Source organism: Macaca nemestrina, chromosome 12 (assembly GCF_043159975.1).
Source record: "Macaca nemestrina isolate mMacNem1 chromosome 12, mMacNem.hap1, whole genome shotgun sequence".
NCBI classification, from domain to species: Eukaryota; Metazoa; Chordata; class Mammalia; order Primates; family Cercopithecidae; genus Macaca; species Macaca nemestrina.
The window spans coordinates 33685607-33711794 of record NC_092136.1 but is presented as its reverse complement, the minus strand read 5'-3'; the positions used below and the strand labels follow the sequence as shown (position 1 = coordinate 33711794).

The following is a 26188-nucleotide window of genomic DNA, read 5'->3' as shown; positions in this document are numbered from 1 at the left end:
AGAATAGAAAATGATCTGTATGAGAAATTACTTCTGAATTACCAGATTTAAGTGGAAATTAAACTTAAACTTAGCTCCTGTTAACATTTCTATAGAAACATGCATTTTGATTAAGCCAAACAACCAAAAAAAAGACCCTAAGAGCGACATAGTCATTTATCTATATACTCACAAATACTTTTCTTTTTTCTGATCATCGGTATTTTTTTCTTGCGTTATTTGCATCATTTTCTTTAACTTTATTTCCCATTATTCATAGAGAAGCTCTCTACCTAAGACTGAATTGAATTACTGCTTACTTCCCTCTGTGAAGTCACTTCAGCAAAGAGTTACTCTTTGGAGTTAGGTCCTCATCTCTAATCTGTATCCCTCAGCTGAAGCGCTTGGTCTTTGGCTGCCCCATCACCACCCTAAGGCACGTAGAAAGAGGGCTCTTGCTTTGCCCAGTCTGTTCACCGAGCTCCTTTTCAAATTGGTGAGGAGGGAGGTTTGTGGAAGGGGGAACTAGATGTATCAAACGACTCTGTGAAGCCAGTGTAATTTGTAAATTTGCCATAAACTTTTAAGTGAGAGTTGGAGTGGGGGTTTTGAGGTTAGCATGCTTTCAGAAATCAAAAGGAAAATGGGAGTTTTCATTTCAGAGGGTTCTGCTACTTAAGATTTTTTTTTCTAAATTTTACCAAAGCTATTAATTAGCAATTAATCAACATAATTAAAAGATATTAAAGTATTCATGACATTATTGTTATGTTACATACTTAAACTTGAATATATAAATAGGCAAAACACACACAACAGCATTTATCAAATAATACTAGTTAGTATCACCTGTGTGTTCATTTAAATTTGAAGCAAGTGAAATATACACTACCTAGGAGAGTACACCTCTTATCTGTCCATGAAAAGCGACAAAAATCACTGCTGTAATTGATACTTTTCATTCATTATGAAAAGCTTTTATACACTCGGTAGAGAGAAAGCCTCATTTCATTTTCCCAAACCAAAAAGATACTACCTAAATGCCTTTGTATAAAAGCTAATACAACATGACAAAAATAATATCATAGTCCTCAATATACATTGAACTGGTGAAAGAAGTTAAGAACAATTTGACAAAGATAAAACATAAAATTAATTTTCATGTTATTTTCTTTGTATTCACATTCATACCAGGTAGACTTTGTCAAATACCTATAGTAAAGAAGAACTTGTTCATGCATGCAGAACAAAATAAAATAAGATTAAAAGCTCCAGGAAATCAGCCTGCTTCAAAAAACCATTAAAGTGTGCCTATCCCTCAAGCTTTACAAATGTGTTAATTGTCTTGTTTCAGTCATGTAAATATGTTTCAGCATAAAGTAACCAAGATTTCCTGTTATAGAAGCAGCCCTATCTGGGGGTGTGGGGGTAGGGAGGGACGAAAGAGGACTAAATAACACACTGTAATGAAACCTGCCTTTGGGCAGCACATGCTTGGGTTCTGAATGCCCAGAAATACTTCGCAGACACTCTAGGCTGCCTAGCAATGGGGATTTTCTAATTCTGGCTAGCTTGACAAAGTAAATACAACTATTGAACATAAGGCAGCTCCTAATAAAAAACAACAATTCCCCCTTGTAAACACCTACATTTGGCCCCATTAAAAATTCTTTCTTCATACCGAGGAACTAGCAGACCCTTAAATGTGGGGGTCTCAAAGTAACTAGAGAGTAGTTGGGAGATTTAATGCTGCCAGGATGTTTTACATTGCCATTTCCACCGAGAACTTCATACCCCATCTCAGGGCTTTGTAGAGTAATGTTCTACATACACTGTGGGGCATTATGCAAGCAAACACATTGGCTATTATGCTGTGAGGACTCATTTGTGTACAGCCAAAAGGAAATCAACATGTTCATGTCTGTGTTAGACACAAATATATATGATTGCCACATTTCCAAGAGGAGTGTTCATCGAAAGCTGCCAAATTTGAAAATTATTAATATTTAGGGGACTGACATTAACATGGTAAATTAGCAATCTGGTGAATTGTCTGATTTCAAAATTCCCTGATTCCTGACTTTTCACATCTTAGAATTTATCTATTCCATAAGCTGTGTATCAGTCAGACCTCTGCCAATCCTTAAATTGGATAGTGGATCTGCTGCAGTTTTTAAAATCTCTAGGGTTTAGGGATCAACCTCGAGTGTGCACACACATTTATCTGCTAACAGTTACTAAGTAGGAGCTTTCAGATTATAGTAAGAAGCAAACATTAGTTTGAATTCTAGTGGACAAACACAAAGATATTGTTACCTTTTGCCACTTCTAGAGTAGTTTCCATATGATATACTTTTAGAGAAAAATGAGGATAAAAAGGAATTCTCATATAATTGGTAGTTTGAATATATTTCCGAAATACTTTTTCAAACTTAACATTCAGATCTAAAAACATCATATGTTCCTAAAATATCTTAGTATTCTGAAGCCACCTGAGGGGTAGTACCCAAAATACTGCGCCTTCAATGTCTCCTCACTTATCTCAGGTAGGAGAGGGACTTCCTGGACAAGGCGGGCTTGAAGAACCTATTAAAATACTAGTCTCTCCAAAGAAAGACCCCAGTTCTCTTCCAGTTACGGCAATATCAGCAGCAGGCACTAGATCTCAAGCATCTCTCAACTTGGCCCTGCTAAAGCTTCATTCAAATTCTACACACTCTGGAGCTTATATGCTCCTGCCTGTATTGTGTGTTCCAGAGCCACACAAGCCTGGGGTTAAGCAGCAGTTGGAGACCAGCAAAAAGGTTGCCAGTGAGAAACCCAGCTACACAATGAAGGAAAGATGAGTAGAAGGGAGTCACTTGGGGAGATATCAAGTAACTGATTTAGGCAATGTTGCACAATCAGAGGATCACAGGAATAGTGACCATGTGTGACTTATCCATCCCATTCCTTTATCCCAGACATAATGCTGCTGGGGGAGAGGGGGCTGGTCAGGGAGAAGGCATCTTTCACAGTGTTTTTACTATCCAAGTACAGTTTAACACATCGAGCTGTGTTATTCAACTGTTACCTAAATGACTTCTTTTTTCAGTTCTGCTCATGTTGGAGCATTGATGGGAATAAGATTTACAAAAAAAAAAATAGGAGAAACTAAAAGTAAAAGATACCGCTTTCAGTTTGCATAGAAAGTAAAACCAGGCCAAGCATAATGGCTCACACCTGTAATCTCAACACTTTGGGAGGCCAAGGCAGGAGGATTACTTGAGCCCAGGAGTTTGAGACCAGCCTGGGCAACACAGTAAGACCCCCATCTCTACAAAAAATAAGTGTGTTAGCACATGCCTGTAGTCTCAGGACTCAGGAGGCTGAGGCAGGACAAAGTGAGAGACCCTGTCAAAAAAAAAAGAAGAAGAAAGGGAAGGGAGGGAGGGAAGGAGGGAGACCATTTTAAGCTTTCCAGGAATAATCTAGTTTGTTCTTTGTCAATGCATAAAATAAGGGAAGAGAATAACATAACTCCCGCACATCTTAAATGTCTGAAACAAAGGAACATTGGGATTGAAAGATGGTGGTATATTTATTGCTATGTATCCAAAAGATTCCAAGTCACATTTTCAAAGAATTAAACTCAGCAAACCATCCCCACAAACAGTAGAAACTGCTAAAGTTTCTCTTTCATGGACATTCCACACAAGGCTCAACTCCTTGTGTGAAATCCTTGTGCCTACCTGGAATCTTCTATTGGGCCAGCACGATATTAAGAACCACCACTCCCCACAGAAGGAGGGTGAGGGTGAGGTGGGAGTCACTCAGTAGCTAGAATATTTCTTCAGAATCAGAAGAAAGCAGGATCTAATAGCCAGTATATACCACCTTTGGGGAAATTCCGTCTCTTCTAGAAAGTGCATCTTTGCAGCAATTTTTTTTCTATTATTGCAAATGTCCATGCATGACTTTGTAAGGATATGGGTAAGATGGCCCTGGTATTCATAGAATACCACTTCACATCACTTCCTTGCTACCCCTTGCCCTTAAGAATTAAATCCAAGTCACTTACTACACTTTAGAAACTCTACAAGACCTGACGACTGCAAACCACACCAAACTTCTCATAGCCACACCCCTGCTTGTTGACTGTTCCAGAAAAGCTGACTTTTTCTCTGCCTTTCGAGGATGCCAAACTTATTCCCACCTCAGGGTTTTTCCATTTTATTCCTTTTGCCTGTGACTTCTTTCTCTGGGTCTTATGAATCCCTTCTCAAAATTTAGGTCTTAGCTCAAATACACTCTCCAGAAAGGCCTTCACCTACTGAAGTCATACTCCCAGCCAACGTCCTATCACCATGTTTTGTTTCCTTAAAAGCACCTCTCACCATCTGAATTATTTTTTCTTCTTTTTTTTTTAGACCAAGTCTTGCTCTGTCACCCATGCTGGTATACAGTGGCAGGATCTCAGCTCACTGCAACCTCCACCTCCCAGGTTCAAGCGATTCTCCGATTCTCATGCCTCAGTCTCCTGAGTAGTGGAGATTACAGGCATGCACCATGACGCCCGGATAGTTTTTGCATTTTTGGTAGAGACGGTGTTTCACCATGTTGGCCAGTTTGGTCTCAAACTCCTGGCCTTAGGCCTGCCTCGACCTCCCAAAGTGCTGGAATTACAGGCGTGAGCCACCGCGCCCGGCCTAAATTATCTTCTTTTTTTTTTTGTTTGCCCTCCTATGTGTTGTCAATCTCTCCTCGAGTCATCTAAGCATCTATGCATTGTCCCTCCTAATCTTCGGAGTTCCCTGAAAGCAGGTGTCTTGCCTGTCTTGTTCACACTATTTTGCCTCTAGTGCTTAGAGAAGTTCTGGCACACAGAGTATAAACTGAAGCCAGACTGCCCAAGTTCAAATTCCATTGGAATACTCTGAAGTTGCAACCTCACTTCTGCCCTTTTCCCATTGTTTCAGATATGAACACATGGTCCACAACTAACAGCAAGGGAGGTTTGAAAATGAAGTTTTTATTCAGAATTGTTTTATATTCAAGGGTTCTGCTACTAAAGTAAAATGGGAGAGTAGATATTGGGGAAAAAAAATTATCAATCTCTGCCATAGTTCACTTACTCATGCCTTCTCCAGGCATGAGTGAGGAATCCTACTGGCTAGAAACTGCAAAAATCATCTGCATGGGCAATCAAGGACGTTAGCCCAGTTTGTAGCACCCAGTTCTCTCTGGAAGAAACTCCTTTGTCCATCATCCTGCGTATCCCTCTAGGAAGTTTTTCCTTGTCCATTATCAGCCCTGGCTACAGAAAGTCACCATTGGAGAGTATGCCCTTTGGGGGCTCCACAGTTTTCACGGCCCAGTTATTGATAGGTCAGGTTTGGGGGCCTAGGATTACTGTAGAGCCTGAATAATTATAGGCATTTGACCAGGCTTGTGGTTTCTTTGGCAATACAGTTTCCTCAGGACTTAGAAGATTTGCAGTCTGTTTGCTTCCCTTTGGTTCCATATGCAAGTAGTCACAGCCAAAGAGTTTGTCTTATATAGTTCTAGGATTCAGTTGCAAGAAACAGATACCACCTAGTTACTTTATGCAGAGGGAAAGTTTATAGAAGAAAATTGGGAACCAGTGAAATGATTGGAAGGGCTGAAGGATGTTGCCATCAAACTGGCCACCAGGAAATCCACCGCCTGTACCATAGTCAGGCACAGGTACCAAGGTAAAGAATTGGGAGACCACCACTGGAGCTATTAATTGAAGGCACACACTTGTGGGGCTGAACCTTTGGGGTTAGTAAATCCCACTGCCACCACTACAACTTCTTCTTGACCCCCATGAAGCAAGCAACTGGACACAGAAACAGTGATTTGGCCTCAACTTCCACAACTGTCTCTCAACTCCCATGAAGCTGTTGACTAGTCAGTAGAATCCCAACACACAAAAATAAATGGTCTCCACAGCAATGCTTGCCAATTACAGTAAAGCAGCAGTGAGATAGCTCTTGTTTCTGTTCCACCGGTTTTTGTTTTTTTTTTTTTTAGACAGAGTCTCGCTCTGTCACCCAGGCTGGAGTGCAGTGACAGGATCTCAGCTCACTGCAAGCTCTGCTTCCCGGGTTTATGCCATTCTCCTGCCTCAGCCTCCCGAGTAGATGGGACTACAGGTGTCCGCCACCTCGCCCAGCTAGTTTTTTGTATTTTTTTAGTAGAGACGGGGTTTCACTGTGTTAGCCAGGATGGTCTTGATCTCCTGACCTCATGATCTGCCCGTCTCGGCCTCGCAAAGTGCTGGGATTACAAGCTTGAGCCACCGCGCCCGGCCTCCACTTTTTTAATCTAGTGCAAATGCATCTAATTGGATAAACCTAATGCACACCTTCCTAACCCCTGATGTGTAGGAAGACATACCAGCAGACAAGATACTTCCTGATGGATGCTGAGCACCCATTCCGCTTGTTCATCATGACTTACATTGTAAGACTTCAGTCTTAGGCGGGGCATGGTGGCTCACACCTGTAATCCCAGCTGCTCAGGAGGCTGAGGCAAGAGGATTGCTGAGCCCAGGAATTCAAGGCCAGCCTGGGCAACATGGCAAAACCCTATCTTTACAAAAAGTGCAAAAATTAGCTAGACATGGTAGCTTGTGCCTGTAGTCCCAGCTACTCGGAGACTTTGAGAGGATAGCTTGAGCCGAGGAAGTTGAGGCTGCAGTGAGCCATGATTGTGCCACTGCACTCCAGCATGGGCAACAAAGTGAGACTCTGTCTCAAAATAAATTTTTTTTAAAGACTTACATTCTGACCTCTCTACCTTTATCTCACTCTTTCGTCTTACCAGTAGCTGCCATGAAGCCATCTAAAATAATAGACTTGAGTGGGAAGGCAATACCCTTAATCTTTTTTCTCTGAGGTGGCTCCCATTTTCTGACCAGCCACTTAATAAAGGTATTTAACGAAGGCTTAGGGGCACAGACGTCTGCAAAGGCTGTCTGCCTTGGAGTGCAGGTGTAGAAACAGTTGGGTATTTTCAACCCTGTGGGGCCCCAATTGCCAAATTGTTAGTCAGTTTAGCTTGTGGGCTGCAAGTAGTCCCTTCCATCTCTTCTTGCAGATTCTATAACTCTAGCCTGAGTTCATCTGTCTTTTTTAAATGAATTTGCTTAAAGTGGCAGGAAGCTACCAACACACCAATGTTCTGAATTTCTCCAATGTTCTACGTAGAGCCACTGATTAGGAGGGAGGAAATTTGCCCTGCAAGTTATCACAAGCATAACAAGGCTCACCAACTTTCTACTTTGCAATACTTGACCTCACTGCCCATCCAGCCACTAAGCCAGCACACATTTAGGTAAGTGGTAGAACTTCAGTGCTTCTCTTGTCAGGTACCAAATTCTATATAAACAGAATATAGATTAGGCTGTTATTGCAGAGATCCAAAAACACAGTGGCTTAAGTAATGTAGAAATTCATGTATCTCTCACATAAAGCCCAGTTAGATGACCCAGTACTCTTCTGGTGGCCAGATGGTATCAAGACAGCCTAGACCCATTCTATCTTTTTGCTATGCCCTCCTCAGCAAATAGCTTCCATGTTGTCCAGGATGGCTGTGTTAGCACCCACCCTGAAGTCCACATTTCAGCAAGTGGCAAGAGGGAAGTTAGATTCATCCCTAACATTCAAAGAGCCTAGAGCAAGAATGGAAATAAAGGACCACATAATTATTATATGCCTAAATACTTTAAGTTATTAAGCCAACAAACTATTAAATATGTTCTTTCTTCCTTCCTTCACACATATACCTCCCTGAAAGGCCAAGTTTAAACTTAGGATCAGGGTTCCACTCCAGAACACGGAAACACAAGGAGAATTGGCCTACAGCATACAGCATGCCTCCTTTCTCTTCCCACCACTGCCCCCTTACCACACACAAGGGCACATTTACACATGTTTGTGGATGCCCAGCTTGCACATCCAAACTCTACCCCCCACAAATAGCCATCTCTTGGCTACTCCTTGGGCCCCATGTTATACACATAGACAACACAGTCGACCGTTGGGGAATGAACCTGGGGGAGAGACCTGTGCAGGCTTTGTAGTCATTTGGACAGGGAACTCTGAAGTTTTGAGTACCCAGAGCATGTTCTATAAAGAAGGGCAGGCTGGACATGGTAACTGATGCCTGTAATCCCAGCACTTTGGGAGGCCAAGGCAGGCAGATTGCTTGAGCCCAGGAGTTCGAGACCAGCCTCGACAACATAGTGTGACCCCATCTCAACAAAAAAGCTTAAAGGCCGGGCGTGGTGGTTCGTGCCTGTAATCCCAGCACTCTGGGAGGCTGAGGCGGGCAGATCATGAGGTCAGGAGTTGGAGACCAGCCTGGCCAACATGGCAAAATCCCGTCTCTGCTAAAAATACAAAACTTAGCTGGGCATGGTAGCATGTGCCTGTAGTCCCAGCTACTCGGGAGGCTGAGGCAAGAGAATCGCTTGAACCTGGGAGGTGGAGGTTGCAGTGAGCTGAGACTGCACCATTGCACTCCAGCCTGGATGACAGAGTGAGACTCCATCTCAAAAAAATAAATAAATAAAAATTTTTTTAAAAATCAGCTGGACTTGGTGGCATGCATCTGCAGTCCCAGCTAGTTGGGAGGGAGAAGGCAGGTGGGTGGCTTTAGCCTGAGAGGAGAAGGCTGCAGTGAGCTGTGATTGTGCCAGTGTATATCAGCCTGGGCAAAAGAGTGAGACCCTATCTCACAAAAAAAAGGGGGTACGGAATCTAGAAGCACATCTCCTTTTGCCCTGTAATTCCTCACCCCATAGGATGGGGCATGACCAAAGGAGGTGTGGATCAGGACCTAGGGCAGGGGCTTTCTTGCCAAGATCTAATAGCAATTTTAAGGGAAAGGATAAGTAGATGTTGCCTCCCCTTTAAGGAACTCACCCTAAAGTTAACCATAGCACTTCTGCTCAAGATGAAGTGACTATAACTTAGTCATTCAGCCTCTCTATTGGCAAGGGAAGCTGGAAACTGTGACCTCTGTTCTGGGAGGCTGTGTGCCTCACTAATATTTAGAAATTCTTGTACTCTCTGAAAAGGAGAATAGATATTGGGAGTAAACTGGCAATCTTTGCCACAGACACATGCCTTTTCAAAAATCACACTTTTGTTTAGACAGGTGAGTTCTTCTCAGTCTGCTTTCAGAGAGGTGAATTTGGAGGCAAGACAATACTGTCAGTTATAATTGACGGTCAAAATAATTGCACACCTGAGCATTTTTCACTGGACAGCCAATGTGCAGTGTTCCAGCGCTGAAATTTTGTCTAATTTTCAGATCAATCAGGAAGAACCCAATGAATATTTTTCCACCTAAAGGATATAGTATGATTATGACATTCACTAAAATTCAATTAAGATTAATCATTTTAATCTTAAACCCTGGGCATGAATTGGGCCTTAAACAAAAACTTAAACCTAAAACCTAATCATGTGTAGCAGAATTTGCTCCAGAAATGTTCAGCTGCTACCAAATGTACACTTGCCAATCCAAAAAGAGCAAATATTTGGTTCTGGCATTGTTTCCACTGGCCTATTCATATATGACAATAATGCAAAATTCAGCAGATGCATCTTCCACATTGCAAATTCTAACCAGATGTAGAATAATTACAATGTAATATTACATTATAATAATATAATTATATTTTATAATTATGGAGTAATACAAATATAACAATATAAAATACAATGATTATATAATAGCATATAACATTGATTTTTTTTTTGCAAGTTGAAACAGCACTCTGAAATCTTGTGAAGATACCATAGCAATACTATGATGGTGAACATAATCTGTCTACTCCCCTCCATCCTCCTCCTTGTGACCCTGAAAGGAAATCTGTCTTTCCACAAAGGAAGGAGAAATTCTCTGTTTATCCATAGAGCAGGGGAGACTGTGAACACATTGCTTTTATTCCCACTCTCTGGACTAGTGGGGTCATGAGGTATGCACTTGTTGGTCAGACACCATGAATGGGACCCCCAGCAGTCAGCTATAGTTCACATACTGAGTGAATGCTTCTGGATGGAGATCATTTGGTTGTGGCCCTTCTGGAAATTGACATGCCACTAGTTGTCTCCCAATATCCGTTTACTCCTCCTTCTATAGTAATAGATTTTTTAAACATTTTTACACACTTTTAGACATTTCCCAGCCTCCCTTGCAGCTAGATGTGGCCATGTCTTTGTTCTGGGCATGAGTGGAAGTGATGTGTCCAACTTTCAGGTCTTGCCTTCTTGGCCCCTTTCTTCTCACAAACTAAGAGCTAGGAAGAGCATCAGCCTTGCAGCTAGAAGTGGAACCCCTTGTTGAGAATGACAGACCAGTCCTTCCCACTCTGAATTGCTTACTTCTGGACTGTAAAGTGGGAAAGAAATAAACTACCTTTTATAAGCCATTTTTAGAAGAGGGTAGGAGTAGGAGTGTCTCTGTATTATAACTACTTAGCCTGTACTCTTAATTCATTCCCTAGTACTTGGAGCAGTTCAGAATACAGACTGTGGCAGACATGAGTATATCATCCTGCAGTGAGAGCATCACAGCTGAAAGCCTGCAGTGGAATAGGATGGCGTGCCTTTTGAGCATTTGTTTCCTCCCCATTATATAAAGGGGGATATGCTTTTAAAACTCGAGTGGGAAAGCTTCATCTTCTGACATTTCCTTTATTAGTTACTTTGCCAGCAGTGAAGACATGTGCAAAATGCAGGTTTTAAAAATAAATAAAATAAAAATAAAATGGACCCCAAATTGCCTCCTTAATACAGCCATACACTGGCCCAGAAGCCAGGCATCTTACATGCCCCATTTTCACTCCTGCCTTACAAAGTATGAGGGAAATTATTTAGACTTTTAAAATCTCAGAAGCAGGGACTGCAATTGCACTTTCCTTTATATGTCTGTAAGGAGTCACAGTAGAGAGTAGTTATACTAAATACTCAGATTCCAGGCAGACTGAGACCTGGTGGCTAAGTCTGATATGCTGTTGCTATTGTTTATATATGTTCATTATATTTGTAGACTCGTTTCCTTGACCTAATAAACTCACTTGTTTTTATCTGGTACCATATGTATTTTTATGAACCATCTCAGATCCTTTTTTGGAGCAAGAAAAGTTATAAATAAATTAGTGTAGAACGTGATAGTTCACAAAACACTTACACATCTCATTTTATTCTGACAAGAGTCTTATGAGGGAAGAATCATTCCCCCATGATAGATGAGCACACTGAGGCTTAACCAGCTGAACTGACTCTGCTAAGGTCAAATGGAGAGTGAATGACAGAGGTAGGTATCTAACTGTCACTCTTTGCTTCTGAGTCCAGTGCCCACAAGTCCTGGCCACCTCTGTTAAGGGACCAATGTAGAACCTGTGTATTCTAAGGTATTTATAAGTTGCTGGTTTTTGTTTTTGTTGTTTGTTTGTTTTTTAAGATAGTTACTAAGGTTTTCAGGGGTTTTTTTGTAGAGACGAGGTCTCACTGTATTTTATTGCCCAGGCTGGTCTTGAACTCCCAGGCTCCCACTTCGGCCTCCCAGAGTGTGGGGATTACAGGTGTCAACTACCCTGTGCCTGGCAAGTTTTCATTTAAATTGGCAATGTTTTAAAGAAAAATGAAAAAATCTATTAGGAATATTCTGAGATATTAATGCTTATTTCTGTGATCCTGAGCAATACAAATTGTGACTTTTCAGGAAACGTCGGGAATGTTTAAAAGGTTTAAAATAAATCTTTAGTCATCTGCTAAGGGTTAAAGTGTACTACATCAATTGTTTTCAGAAAACAAACAGTGCCTAATGGTTTGGTCTTGGCAAAATGTGAAAAATATAAACCGATTAAACTTATTTTAATGAGTATTTACCTGCAATTTGTCTCAAATCCAGGTGTAATCTAGATTCATTATCTTGCCCCTTCTGTCTGGGAACTGTGAGTGCTGAGCACAGGCCTGGCAGGCTGGGAAAAAAGGAATTAGAAAGGAAACTGTTGAGCCAGGAATTCCAATCCTATGTGTCTATAGGATCAGTTTAGCCTCTGACTCAGAAGGAACAAAATATAGACAGTGGCTAAGCCCAACAAAGAGACAGAGAGGCAAGTAGAGGGGAAAGAATCTCAAAGTCCAGCTCTCCTCGGTACCTCTTGGAGCCTCAGAGCAAATCACTTCTGCTGCTACTGCCTTATTATGACCCTGGGCTTCCCATGGGCCTAAGGGTGCCTTTTGGCAGGAGTCTCCATAATCAGCCAGAGTGTTTTGCTAGCCTCACTGTTTCCCTCCTTGCAGCATTGATCCAGTGGGATTACAGCAAATCACCCCGGCCTGTGCAGGAACCATGGAAGTTGTCACACCTTTCCCAGATCCGTTTGCCTACACAGAAATCATTGTTTTAGACAAGGCATTAATGGGAAAAGTGGGCAGGCAGGCAGCCAGCCAGCCAGCTGTCCATCTCCTGCATCACACAGTCTCTTCCTCCCAGAATCTGAGAAAAGAAAATCAAGTGGAAAAATTTCAGCTCAAGAAGTAAGATATGGTTTTGGGTTTGGCCCTTGCTTCAGAACCCCAGGTATAAAATGAGAAATATGAATACCTTGATTTGGTTTTCAAGCTTGAGAATAATACGATTTTTTTGTAGTCTGATTTTTATTTAAACCATTACTCAGTGAAACCTCAATGTCTGAAAGTTTATATACCCCATAGCCCTGCAGTTTTAAGTCTAAAGGAGGTCACCATGCTATGCAGAGTATCTTGCAGCATATTTTTCAGAAGACAGATCTGGGATACAGCAGCATCTGAACATTTACATGTCAAGTGTGTAAATGCTTTGGAAGCCTCAAAGGAAAAATCCCTGACACACCTGGCAAGCCTGGAACCTGATCTCTCGTTCTTCCTCGCTGTTTCACATCGCGCTGACATGGCGCACAGGGGGAGGCTCAGAAAGAAAGAAAACAAAACCCACTGCTTGAGAAGTTAGATTGCGTAGTAAGCTCATTCAAGTAATAATCAACAAAAGCAGGCAAAATCACACATAGATTCACATATTTCCAAGAGCCATTCTTGGGCTTTTTCAAATGGCATGAATATACAACTAGCTTTACAATGTAGCATTTGGTTAAAAGCAGTTAATCATATTACCCCTAAATTTTTATGCTCAGAAGTCTCACACGAATGATATTTGACTTTACTTCAAAGCCATTCAACCTGAAAGATTTCCAAGCATGTCACATGTCACATTTAGCTACTTTTGCTCTGAAGGGCTTTCAGCCAACTGGCTCACATTCATTGCCTAGAAAAGCAGAGGCAGAAAAATGCTTAGCCAGTCCACAAGCAAATAGGTCGGCTCCTGAAATAAATTGTATCATGCTTGTTCTAAACAAACCACGCAAGTTTTCTCATTTAGATTATCAGAGTAGTAGGACCCGTTAACTAAATGCATCATGTAATCGTAAAGATATATTGGTTCTCCTGTTAAGCAAATCTCCATTCTTCATGTCAGAATCCAGTTTATTACTTCAGACCCAGCTCAGATGCCAACCCCATAAAGCTTTTTCATGTTTTCCTTCCCCAACTGTGACTTCTGGTTTGTCTCTGCCTTTTTTGTATACATAACTTGGAGTGTTCAGTGTGAGGGTTACCTTTGTGTTTGCCTTATTCATGTTACTGGATTGTAAGGAAATGAGTGTGGAAGGTACTTTATTGACCTAACCTTTCAGAATGCCTTACTTCAAGTGGATTCTAAATGTTTGTTGACTCCAGGTGATTTACCAAACAGCCTAATCACTAACATAATTTGTCAGGTCCCAACCAAAAGTATATACATACACGTTTCTTTATGGTAATTTTCTTTTTCAGATAACCTTCAGATTATGCATGTATCCTGGTCATTTTTCTTTTGCTCATTAGCAATAACTACAACATCTTAAACATTAAAACTCAGACATGTAATTAAAGGTCTCTTTCCCTCCTGCTTCCTCACATGGACACTGATAGAATTAACCCTACACAGACATTTGTAACCCCAAAATTTAGAACCACACTTGCCTTTTGGATTCCTGGGCCTTTTATGTTTTGTTTTTTTTTTTTCTGAGACAGAGTCTTGCTCTGTCGCCAGACTGGAGTGCTGTGGCGCGATCTTGGTTCACTGCATCCTCCAACTCCCTGGTTCAAGCGATTTTCCTGCCTCAGCCTCCCTGGTAGCTGGGATTACAGGCACGCACCACCACACCCAGGTAATATTTGTATTTTTAGTAGAGACAGGATTTCACCATGTTGGCCAGGATGGTCTCCATCTCCTGACCTCATGATCTGCCTGCCTCGGCTTCCCCAAAGTTCTGGGATTACCAGATGTGAGCCACTGTGCCTGGCTGATTCCTGAGCCTCTCATGCCTTTGTTTCTGCCGGAAATCTTTCCTGGAACAAACTAGAGCATAAAGAAATGAAAGAATTGCTTAAAACAAAGAAACAAATATGTCTTTATTTGTGCTTTTTTGTCATTCAAGAAATAGACATTTAGTTACTTAATAAGTGGCAGGCTGGGTCCCATGGATACTAAGGAATAGTTCTGTATGGATATTATTGTATGACTGTTGCAGCTTTTCTTGACCCCCTTGACCTTTCTGACATGTTTGTTGATCATGCATTTGTATAATAGTATCTTTTATCCTAGATATATTTGTATTAAAAATAAGTACAGGCAGGTTGAATCAAGGAAGAATATTTTTTCATAAATTATTTTTAGTTTTAAAATGTTTTGATCATATGCACACAGCTTGTGTTTACATGACAATAAAAAGCCTTTGTTCAAGAAGGAAACTGGAGCATATGCTTGTGGACCACAATATTTTGACCAAAAAAATATGGTTCTCCCCTTTTTCATCTGTTCCCCCCTACCCCCCATATTGAAGGGAGTTTTCCAAATGAAGGGTTTCAGCTAGGTTGTCTCCAGGTCAGTTCTCCTCTAGAAGGCTCTGTGTAGTCATCAGTGGGGAGCCCTATGCTGCCTTATCTTTAGCTTCCCACACACTTTGTGTCTCACACAACAGACATGTTCCTTTAAGTTTGGATTTTTATGAAATAAATTTTGCAAGCTGGGAGCACTGAGAGTTAAATGAATTTGATATTCTTTTGAAAACAGGAAAGTGTTCTTTTGAAATATGGATGTTTCTCCATAATTACAGTAACTTCTGTTGTGGTCAGTTGCTGTAGTAAGTTTAAATCAGCCTGTATCTGCAGAAAAACAGTTGGGATGGGCGGGGGTTGGGAGGGTGTTCAGAGCAACGCTGTACTTTTGAAAACATGACCCAGCATTATGCATAGAAACAAACTTACCAAGACCCGTAATAGATGCTACGGCTGACTTACCTGAACATATAAAAAAATTGGCCCTTTGGTTGGTATCATTTTTTTATGTTGTCAATATTTCTGTGAAAATTTTAAGTTCCTAGAGAAAGTATAACCTTGAAAAAGAATCGTCAGGTCAGCTAATAGACAAAGACAAACAAGTATTCATGGGAATCTATAATTGCTGAAAAGCTACATTTGACCTTAAAAATTGCATGTTGGAGCCCTGGCAAAACAAAACAAAGCCAAAAAGAAAAAAGACACCTGCCGTTATTTATGCGGTATTTCCAACGATGCTGTTATTTATGTGTTTACATGTGTTCACTTCTACCTCATGAGAAAAGATCTTAATACATTTTGGTTTGGACACTGAAAATGTTCCACTAAGGTTCCTGTACAGTTTCTGTAATGGCTGTAATTTGTAAAATCCAGTAGGAACAGGAGGTGATTATACTGGAATTCAGTCTGAAGAATTGTTTTAGCAGGAATTTTATATGCAAGACTAAATGCTAATCAACAGAGCATAATATTGTATTCTGGAGTATGCTAGCCAAAGCAAAATTAATTTTTTTCTTCTCTTTTTCTTCTCCTGAAATCTTCTGCTATAGCGACTGCATTTGCCTCCAGACTTGTCAGACACAGTGAGCCGCTCAAGCAAACAGGATCTGGCAGAATCCACCAAGCGGCTGGGCCCAGGCTGTGGCATGATGGCCGGAGGCAAGAAGCACCTGGACTTCTAGGGATTCCTCTTTAGCCGTTGCATGCAGAATTCTATGACACTCTAATTATGATTGCTAATAGCTTATGTAAATATTTTTCTTAACAATTTGACCCTCCACTCCTTGAAAAACACAGGATTGTAAAATGGAGCCACCATTTCTCATTTTTTAACTTTTTACAGAAGTAACACAGCAGAAATACTTTTCAATTTTTCCTTCATGCTATAGAGAAAATAATTTTATTTTTAAATAAACACCAAAAAATGTCAAAAATCTCAAGATGCCTGACAGTGGTCATTCGTGTCCATGTACTAAGGCATTTAGTGTCATGGTAATGTGCATGTCACAGCAGGTAGCATACAAAACATGATGAAATTCAAGATTGTATATGAAAACATATTTTCTCTTTATTTCAGAAACAGTCACTTGCCACCAAAAATGCTAAGTTTTTGTAATGAAAATGTGTTTGCTAATATATAAAATAAATTTGCATTTATGTATCTGGTTATTAAATTGATAAAGACAAAATAATATTTGGGGATTTAGACTCCATTAAAGATAATTAGTCTACCATAGTAGTTATTAAATATAAAGAACTTGAATGATAGGAAACATAGAAAAAAGAAGTGGATGGTCTTTAGTTTAGTAATCCTAAACAATTGAAGTCAGTACTATGAAATTATGTCAACAGGCATCATTCAGGATTGAAATTCAAACTGACAGCTACATTAATGCTACGATACCAGGAGAAAAACATACTGAAGCTTGTTGAGAGATTTTACAGAACATAGGTCTGAGACAGAGTGAAAAAATGAAACTAACTCACATTTTCATTGCATCACATAAACCTTTTGTTAATTATGAACATCGGTTGAGTGTGTAAATTTCTAACCATATAAATACGTCTTTGGGGGCGTATAGCATATTGAACCAGTTTTCATATAAAACACTAGGTGTTTTAATTATAATTCCATATTCTCAAAGCTTTTGACAGATAATAGATAAAAAATGAAAGTTAAAAAGTAACTTGCATATTTAAGAGTCTTGATTTTTTTAAAAGGTGTTTAACATCCATTGGGAGAAACTGAATTTCCAAAATACATTTTCAAATGTATTCGAATATTTTGAAGCACTTATAACTAGCATTTTTAAGCAGCTTGCTTTTAATATACCACAAATTATACTTTATTTGTTCTTGACAACATTGTAGAAAACAAAGACTAGGTTTTTAAAACTGTCTAACCAATATGATGAATGTCAGTCACTTAAAAAAACCCACTGTAGCATAAACACATACTGTATACAGCTTTTATTCAGAATTAGAATAATTGAATCAATGACAGTGATTTGCCAGGATGTCAAATCTCTCCATCATATCCTGTCACTACCAGTTTATTTTTTGTGATCAAAATCAAAAAGACAACTATTTTGTCACCCGCTATTTCATTAGTACTAAAAATCAGGTTTCTTATTCTATTTTTTTAGAATGTCTGGTTTATTTTTTTCATTTCTTTTAATTCTAAAGACACAAATTCTTCCCCATTTTCTTTTCAAAATAAAGTTTCAGAATTGATCTGTCAGTTAAAATTAAAGGGCTTTTATATTAAGCAAAGGTGCTTTTAAATTTTAAAGCAACTTCAGAAAATTGATTTAGTCCATAGATAATAATGTTGTGCGGATACTCCACAAAAGCTCTGCTATGTCCTTTGAAAGCATTATGAACATTCTGAATAAATTCAAATGAGTATTTTAGTCAGGTTATTATTTTAATAACTCTAACCTTTTTCTTACCATGTTGATTCATTTTATACAAACACACAATGGAACAATTACATAGCATATGACTCTCTGAAAAAGAGATGTGAGGTCATCAGATATGCAAATTGCTTGTCAAAATACTTAATAGGTCATTGATTTACTTCCCTGGCTACCATGTCTATAAAATTAACAGCCAATTACTAGTTAATATATGCTTTGCAAATAGATAAATACTATAAAAATTGAATATACATATTTGAACCCTTATTTTCAATATAAAAGAAACTTTTCAAACTCAGTAAAAGTGCATTTTGAATAATAAGAGTACCTGGGCTTCCAAAAGTCATATCCAAGTGCTTTGTTTTTCTGGGCAGGCTTTGTAAAAATAAGCTACTGAAGAGGGGTATATATTTTTGTCTTCCTCTGATAAAAACCCACTCTGAAAATGTGTTTTCCTTTCTTCTGGAAACATTATTTGTTACTCATTATGTTTAATAACAATAGCATATTGTTACTCATTATGTTAATAACTTACTACATAAATATATCGCTCTTCAATAGTGCTACTGTAGGTATAGACACCATTTTGATACATTATGAAATATACACTCCATTAACAGGTTTTTTAAAATTATCAGCTTGACTCAAAGATATAAATACTTAAGAACAATGCCAAACATAGTATCTGAAATGATATCTTTTCAGTGTTTCTAGTATATGAATTTCAAAACACTATATGGTATTCATTTCTTACACTAGATTTGCCTTTCTTTAACATGAGGTAAGTATTTTGACTACTGCAGTTTGCTCAGGCGCTAGGGTTCTAAGACTTTTTGAATTTCCTTCTGGTAGCCACCAGACAATATCTACTTTTCTCTTCCATTTATTCCTTATGTCCATCTCCAGGATCTTTAAATACTAACAGTAGACAAAATAAAACTACTTTAGAAGGAAGCGACATTCTGCAATCAATTCCCTGTCCATCTTTTAATTTTAACAAATCAGACACACATGGGCATACAAAAGGAGACTGGGGTGACCCCCCTATTCATTTGTTTAAGCCCATTATTAATGTCATTTCTAAGACAGTGTGTTACTGCTTTCCAAAGATAGTCACCATCAACATTATTGAAATAAGCAGTACTAACCCTAAGTACTTAAACTTTGAACTTTAAAACTGAGCAGTTGAGTCATTTAGTACCAAGCCAAAACACAGAAAAACAAAAAAGCAGATGAGGTTTATTCTTGAGAAATGAAAAAGAGAAGAATATATATTTGGCCTTGGTGAGCCAAACATACAGAGAAGAAAAGGCTTTTTTTAATCTTACTAATATGAGAGGCCTAGAGTAAAAAGAAATAAGCAAAGGAATATAGACACAATCCTAAGATGACAAACATTCACAGAACAAAGCTGAATCTTAAAATAATACTGTGTAAGTGAATCTTAGGAAACCTAGTGACAATAGAAGGAAGAAATGTCAGTGAGCTGTATCAAGAAACCAGTTGTTTACCATTTAAAGGTTAGGAGGCATAGCTTTGGGGGGGAAATATTCTGGAAATTCATTGCAGTAAAATGCATTTTTTTACTTAGAGCAGTTTGAATGTTTATTACTTAAAGCATTCAGCTCTTATTCTGTTCACTTGGTTTTCCCAAGTCCGTCAAGTTTGGAGAAAAATTTTAGGCTTTTAGTCCTGTGAGTCTACTGAGATCTTCACAAATAATCTCCATCCTGGAAGATGGCATCAAAACATCCCTGCAGATACCCCATTGATAAATATATAAATATATGTATCATTAAATAAATAATAAAAATAAATTATTTCAACCATGAGTAAAAGTTGCCAACTCCCAGGCACTGCTACCACACAGTGCCTGGCATGCTGTCCCCGAGAGAGTGCCTGGAGCTCTGTTTGGAGGGACAATTCATGACCCTAGGGTGTGGGCAGAAGGCAAGGCAGCCGTTCCCATCCTGCTGGATCAGAGGGCTTCTGCAGCTGAGCAGCCGCTTCTTCAGACTCATACCAGACTGTGCCACTTTGCCCTGGCAATCCTGACCCTCAGAACACACATATACGTGCCCAAGTGCGTACATACCCTCCGCTCCCACATCACTCCTTTTCTCCCATTCCCACCTCTTGCACCTGGCGTGCCACACCCAGGTCTCCAAAGTCTCTGCTCTCTACACAACAGAACCGTGGGCCAGAACTGGCTGCCTGACCCTGGTGGAAGTTACAGCCAGTGAGAAGGAAGAAGCCAGCCAGCAGCTGTGGCATGCACTCCCACATAGCCCTTCTCTGACAGTTCCCTCAGCACACGGCCCTTGGGGAATGTAGGCTGCAAAATGTCGGGAGGTAGAAATGTCTGCACGGGCAATTGTACCACCAGTGCATACGTGTGCGCACTCCCCTGCAGAAATGTGCCGCTGTGCAGTGCAGGCTGACACTGAACAAAACTACATGCACACATTCAAAAACTGCAGTCAACTTAGGAAGGTGTCTCCAAATGTGCAGCGACTCTGGTGGCATAAAATTAGTAGTATGTTTCATGCCAGAGCGATAAATCTCAATTATCTGTTCACAAGTAATTCCTTAACTAAAAAACAGTAGATACTGAACTAGAAGGTCATGTTTAAATCCTTCCATTAATTTCTATATTTCTGATCATTTGCTTTTGGGGTTTTTTTTAAAGCAGAGTAGAATTCAGTAGAAGTGTGTCTTTGTCCCCAGAGGTTTCCGCATGTGCAAGCATTTTAATCTAGACTGCCAGAACCCCCAGGCTTTTTACTGAAGTTTGCAGGGGAAGACTTATCTGTATTGACTTATATGTTGCACAGAACAAATAAAAGTCTCAGACAGGCCTTTTTTACCCAACAAAGGCTTATTTTTTTCCATCCTTTGCTTGGGCTCAAGCACTCCTGCCCTGCGTGCCTCCACTTTAAACATGATCAGATCTGTGCTTCATTGCAAATAACAACTGACCAACAATGGGCCCTGCTTCATAGATTTGGGAATGTTTGGCTTAAGCTGCCAATGACTGAAGGCCTTTAATTCCCACCGGCCAGTCACAGTCTGCTTTGTTGTTGTCTGTTGATGTGTCTGTGCTCATTATTCCTTGACATGCAACATCCCCCCTCCACCCTCCAACCATCCACAACCGCACAGAAAGCAAGATTCAAATGGGAACAGCTGTAGTGGTTCAATGGGAAATGATGCCTCTTGTGCAAAGGGGAGGGAGACAGAAAAGGGAGAGGGCCTATTTGAAAAAGGCAACAGCTTTCAGAAAGTCTCCTTTAAGAAATCTACTTTTGAATATACTTCAGTGAAATCATTGTTGAAACAGGCTGACAATGGAAATCTGCCCAGATTGAAAATGCCAGTCCTAATTCAAAAAACAATTCCTAGCTAATAGCTTGTTGCATTTTTATATTATTTCTAGACTTTGAGCTTTTGAATTAAATGGCTAACTGGGAAATGTTACCATTTCGTATATATGTTGTGGGTATAAATGGGCACAGATCTACACCCAGCTATAAGTGGGATTTTTTCTAACACGTTTTTGATTTATGATATCTATAAGAATTATTTTTTAAAGATCATCAGGATGTAAAACAGAGTGTGTATGAAAGTAACCATTGGTTTAGAATGTTGATCTAACATGGAAATAAAATTTGTAACACCACACTATAAGGTTAAAAAGAAAATTGTATAATAAAGGAAATACAAAGGCTTTGGCATGGTTTTTTACAATCAACAATGGTTAATTTTGATATGTAGTTGTGAACAAGTTCAAAACACTTAAGTTTAAAACTCTTGCAAGCACTTTTAATTGATTAGGAATGAATTCTAGATGCACAAAATGATTGGACCGTGAACAGTAATACAACTATATCTAAGAACAATTAACTTTTGCTGGCCAAAAAAGAAACGTATGATTGCATGAAAATGTGTATAAAACATCTATAGAGTATTCTTGTCAAATATAAATGAAATTAACTTTATTATAGAAATCATTCTGAGGATTTCTAGGGAAGACAAATACTTACATTTTGACAAAAAACAAATTGGATTATATCGAAGACACACTCTACCTTTTAGCTATCAACTTTTTTTCTTCCTTGAATTTATATCTTACCCTTTTTTGCACATAAACTTCATCTGTTAACAACCTTTGGAAAACCAACAGATATTTCTGACATAAATCTAGTGCATGTTGTTCCAGGTTTAATTATATGCAAAGGAATGATACAAACTTGGAACATCAGTCCATAAACTATGAACAGATGGGTAGAAGTATTCGATATATCTTGATAAAACTCTTAAATTCATGGCAAAGCTTGTTGATCATGGTTTTCTTTTTTTAAAAAAAACAACTTCATGACCAACACAGATCAAACATCCATCCAGTCTACATTGTTCTTTTTTTTCATTATAACATACAAATGCCCATTTACAAATAATACACCAAAATGAATAAAAGTTTGGATACCAAAATGAAGATTTGTTCCAACTGATATCGTGCCTTCTGTATACAAAGGTCCTTGTTTCAAGTCCATTCCTTCCCCAATGGTACAATACAGGACACAGTTGTAGAACTGAAGCGCCTCTAACAGCCATTTTTCTTTCTTTTCTGAAAGCTCAATTGTTGTGTCCCCATAGTCACTGACTGAAGTAACACAATATTTCCTTTCCTTTTTTTTTTTTTTTTTTTTTTTTTTTTACTGTAATCTTGGCCAGTATTGAGACATATCAGGTTCACTTCCGGGAACTTGAACTGGAACTGACACACCAGGGGAAATGAGTCCTAGAAGTGGATGAAAGAAATAGCCATGTAGATATTCCCTTTGAGAAACAGACATGGAATACAAATTTATGGGTTTACAAAAAAAACTAATACTTTCTAACATTTTTTACTGTATTAAAAAATGCTTCCATTGTTACAAATAAAAGTAGCACCTTCAGAAACTAGACAACATGTTTATATATACCTGTTGGATCCCAAGTACCTGCCTGCCAATCCATAAGAAAAGAAAAAAATCCTCCGTTTGTTTGCATGGTTGGAACTTTTACAATAAATCTATCTCTGGAAAACCAATGTGTCACTTTTTATTTGCAGCGAAAGGTCTAGGGGAGATACGAGGGCAAGAAGCATTTCAACAAGCACGCACCTACAGCTCAGTGGGCCCCCTACTGAGCATGGTCTAATAATCTGTCCTCAGAAAACTTGCAGTCTCAGGCCTTGTCTTCATACACAACTTTGGTGACCAAATTCAGGAAAAACAATTTCAGTTTTTGCATATGGTGTAAAGTTACTAATTAGCTTAACTGAATTTCCTTTTTCAATCCCCATCCCCCAGGGACACGGACAGCAAAGAGTTAAACACAACCTCCCACAGGACCAGGAGATTCTGTTTGGGTAGACTTCTAGTGACGAGAGATCACCTAGTAAAAGAAACTGTACAGGCCACCTCTGTACAGCCCGCAGAAAGCAGTGGCTCACCTGTTGAAGTGGTGCCCGAGGTGCCCATTGGCTGACTGTTCATGTGTGTCTGCATATGTGGGGGGGTGTAGGTATCATAACTCCGCCCATTCACCGAAGGGCTGGTGGGCAGCATGCAGGAGTATGAGGAGGTCTGGCTGGGGACTGGGGGCTGTGAGGAGAGAGGCAAACCTGTGGTTACTGAGGAACACATCACACAGCCACAGCCCCAGGCTCCCTCCTCCCGAGGAACTCTGGCAACAAGTCTGATCATTAAAGATGCCTTCACATGAAGTACTGGAATTCCATATGATAAATCTAAGATTGGGCCTCGAGCTAGTCCTTCCACGGGCCACAGCTAGAAGAAAGTTGCCTATGTATCAAGCTTCTAAAGCACAGTAGGTTCTGACAACTGTCCAGCTCCATGGTTGCCACTATCCATAAATTAATGGGATTTTTGTCTCTAACCTCTGCTGGCATCTTTGAAGAACCTATTGCATGAGGACCTTCATCAAAACACATCCCCCCTCTCCCTGTAAATCTGGATTTATTTGGGAACGCTGTGACCCCCAAAGCCCACATCTCAAGCTTTGGGACAGGGAGCAGTGGGAGGAGCTCTCAGTAAAGTATGGTTCAGGGACCTTGGGAACCTTTCACAGCCAGACTCATGGGATTAAAGATTATTTGAAGAAGCAGATCTGTAATGACCCCAAGTTAAAGTGATCAGAAGTGTTAGAAAATATATCCCACCCCCATCCTGAGAATTAACCACGATTTCCTAATAGACCCAAACCCCAGATCGAGTTAGTAAATGTAACCCACCTCCATCCTGAGAATTAACCATGACTTTCTAACAGACTCAAAAGCCCAGACTGACTTATAACCAGAAAACTGTTGCTGCCCTCGAACTGTTCAGAACGGCAGCACTGAGGAGGTGAACCTTTCTCCTAACGAAACGCCTCACGAGCTCTCATGGTACTACACACGGCAGCGAACGGGATGAATTAAAAGAAGTGTGTCAGGAACAAGCAAGTCAGATGATAGTACAGTATACTATCATTTTTCTTCTCTGCAAACTGGAGAAATGTTTAATTTCCAAGATCCATATTCTCAGAGAGGGAAGCATATCAGAGAAGGTCCAGAGGAAGACATCCACCATTTGTAAAATGATGATTTTGGTCAAGAGAATGAATAAACGGCTAGACAAACCGGCTCACCCACTCCAAAATTCAAAGAGTAGTTTTCTCTGAAGAGTAAAGTTATTAATGATTTTGATTTTCTTTATGCTTAATGAATACATGTACTTTTTGAATTATATAAATTATGTAATTTTTAAAAGTCAGTGTTTGAAATAGATTGATTCCCCACACCGGTCTGTATGTGGAAACAGCCCTAATATAATGGCAGCATCTACTTGTACATCTTATTATTTTCTCATACACATTTTGCTATCTTCACAGAAACCTGGAGGTTGTTATAATATATGAAACTGAACAAGACACTCTGTGGCCTTATTAAAGTCAGATGATGACTACTAACATCAAGTTCAAAGAGGCAAACAGGCCTTGAGGGCCCTGCCAGAATTTCAGCTTGCATTTGTTTCTAATTCCTGCAATGACTTCCTCTAGGCAACCTGACTTCTGGAAAATTCCAGTGCGGTTATAGCAACACCAACTAATGGGCTGTTAATCCCTTAATTTACATCAATTGCACTATGGCCAATAATATCCAGATGCAATAAAAATAAACATGTGAATAATTCTTCTGAAGTTGCTTATCTAGCTGCTCCTATATTAGTCTGAAGACTGTGAAACATTTATTTTGCTGTTATTTGGATCTGAAATCCAGCAAAAAAGTTCAGTGGAGAATAAACAACCAGTGTAGCCCCAGAACTGTTTCCAGCAGAGGCTCACGCTGGCCAGTATCATACCATGTAATATCTCTAGTTGTTGCACAAACAGGAGTTCTAGGAAAACCACTGGGAAAGGCCTACCAGAAGACATTTTTCCTATCAAGAATCCATCCAGCAACAAAGGTTTAGTACAAACCATCTGCCTTATCCAACTTACATCATAAAGGGTGAACCTAGTGCAGAGCCTCTAAATCAGGGGCTAATAGATATTTGGGACAGAACTAAGAGGAGAGGCAGGCTGTCATACCAAGTGAATAGCATCAAGCTTCCCAGGCAGCTAGGAGGGCCACAAACTCATCACACCATTCACGGCAAAGACACACTACATTTCCAGCAAACACCTGCTATGCCATTTCTTATTGTAGATATAGACAGAAAACTAGCATTCTCATTATGTTATGTATATCTCACCATGTAAATATGAATCCCATTTCCGAACCCTTTTTTTCTCTCTCACTGGTTTATCACATATACCCTAAGTAATGCCCCAAATGCATGCATAGATTATATATTTAGCATACAAACACAATAATATAAACCCAAATTTTAAACTACTAATCTCCCGCTATCTGATAATGTGCCAGCATTATTTCCATTTTCTGGTACAAGGCTCCCTAGTATCCGAAATATGCCCCACCACCACCCAACATTATCAAGTTAACAGTATAATAAAATAATAAAAGGCAGATCAACTTGACAAAACTGGACAGATTTTTATTACTAATTTTTTTAGGGCATGAATTAATGAGTCAATCACTTAAAAGAGATTGGATTGACTGTCTCACTGGTACCCAAAAACATGCCCCACTACCACCCAATATTATCAAGCTAGACAATATGATAAGAGGCAGGTTAACCTGACAAAACTGGACAGATTTTTTTTTGGGGGGGTGGGGCATGAATCAATGAGTCAATCACTTAAAAGAGATGGGATTGACTGTCTCCGACTTGACTGGTCAAACCA

General features: G+C 39.6%; 2 protein-coding genes and 1 long non-coding RNA gene across 29 annotated transcripts in view; 1 reads left to right on the top strand and 2 right to left on the bottom strand.

The window, feature by feature from the left end:
• The window catches only part of LOC105471490 (uncharacterized), a 169546-nt gene extending 169249 nt beyond the window's left edge, over positions 1 to 297 (bottom strand). For both annotated transcript variants that reach the window (XR_003015873.2, XR_011610718.1), the window contains exon 1: positions 173 to 297. This is a non-coding gene — a long non-coding RNA (uncharacterized lncRNA). The remainder of the gene's footprint in view (positions 1 to 172) is intronic.
• LOC105471492 (elongator acetyltransferase complex subunit 4) overlaps positions 1 to 16357 on the top strand; it is a 252628-nt gene extending 236271 nt beyond the window's left edge. For 2 of the 3 annotated variants that reach the window (XM_011723965.3, XM_011723966.3), the window contains exon 10: positions 15968 to 16357. In XM_011723965.3, the coding sequence (XP_011722267.2) occupies positions 15968 to 16099 (132 nt within the window). In that variant the 3' untranslated portion in view covers positions 16100 to 16357. The remainder of the gene's footprint in view (positions 1 to 15967) is intronic. The other variant, XR_003015872.2, reaches the window with a different exon arrangement.
• A 5163-nt stretch (positions 16358 to 21520) lies between these two features.
• LOC105471502 (paired box 6) overlaps positions 21521 to 26188 on the bottom strand; it is a 29264-nt gene continuing 24596 nt past the window's right edge. For 18 of the 24 annotated variants that reach the window (XM_011723987.3, XM_011723992.3, XM_071074923.1 and 15 more), the window contains 2 exons: positions 23334 to 23484; positions 22516 to 22637 (listed from right to left, as the gene is read on the bottom strand). In XM_011723987.3, coding sequence (XP_011722289.1) covers positions 22552 to 22637; positions 23334 to 23484 — 237 coding nt within the window. In that variant the 3' untranslated portion in view covers positions 22516 to 22551. Of the gene's footprint in view, positions 22638 to 23333; positions 23485 to 26188 lie in introns of all 24 variants that reach the window. The other 6 variants (XM_071074926.1, XM_011723988.2, XM_011723993.2 and 3 more) reach the window with 1 other exon arrangement.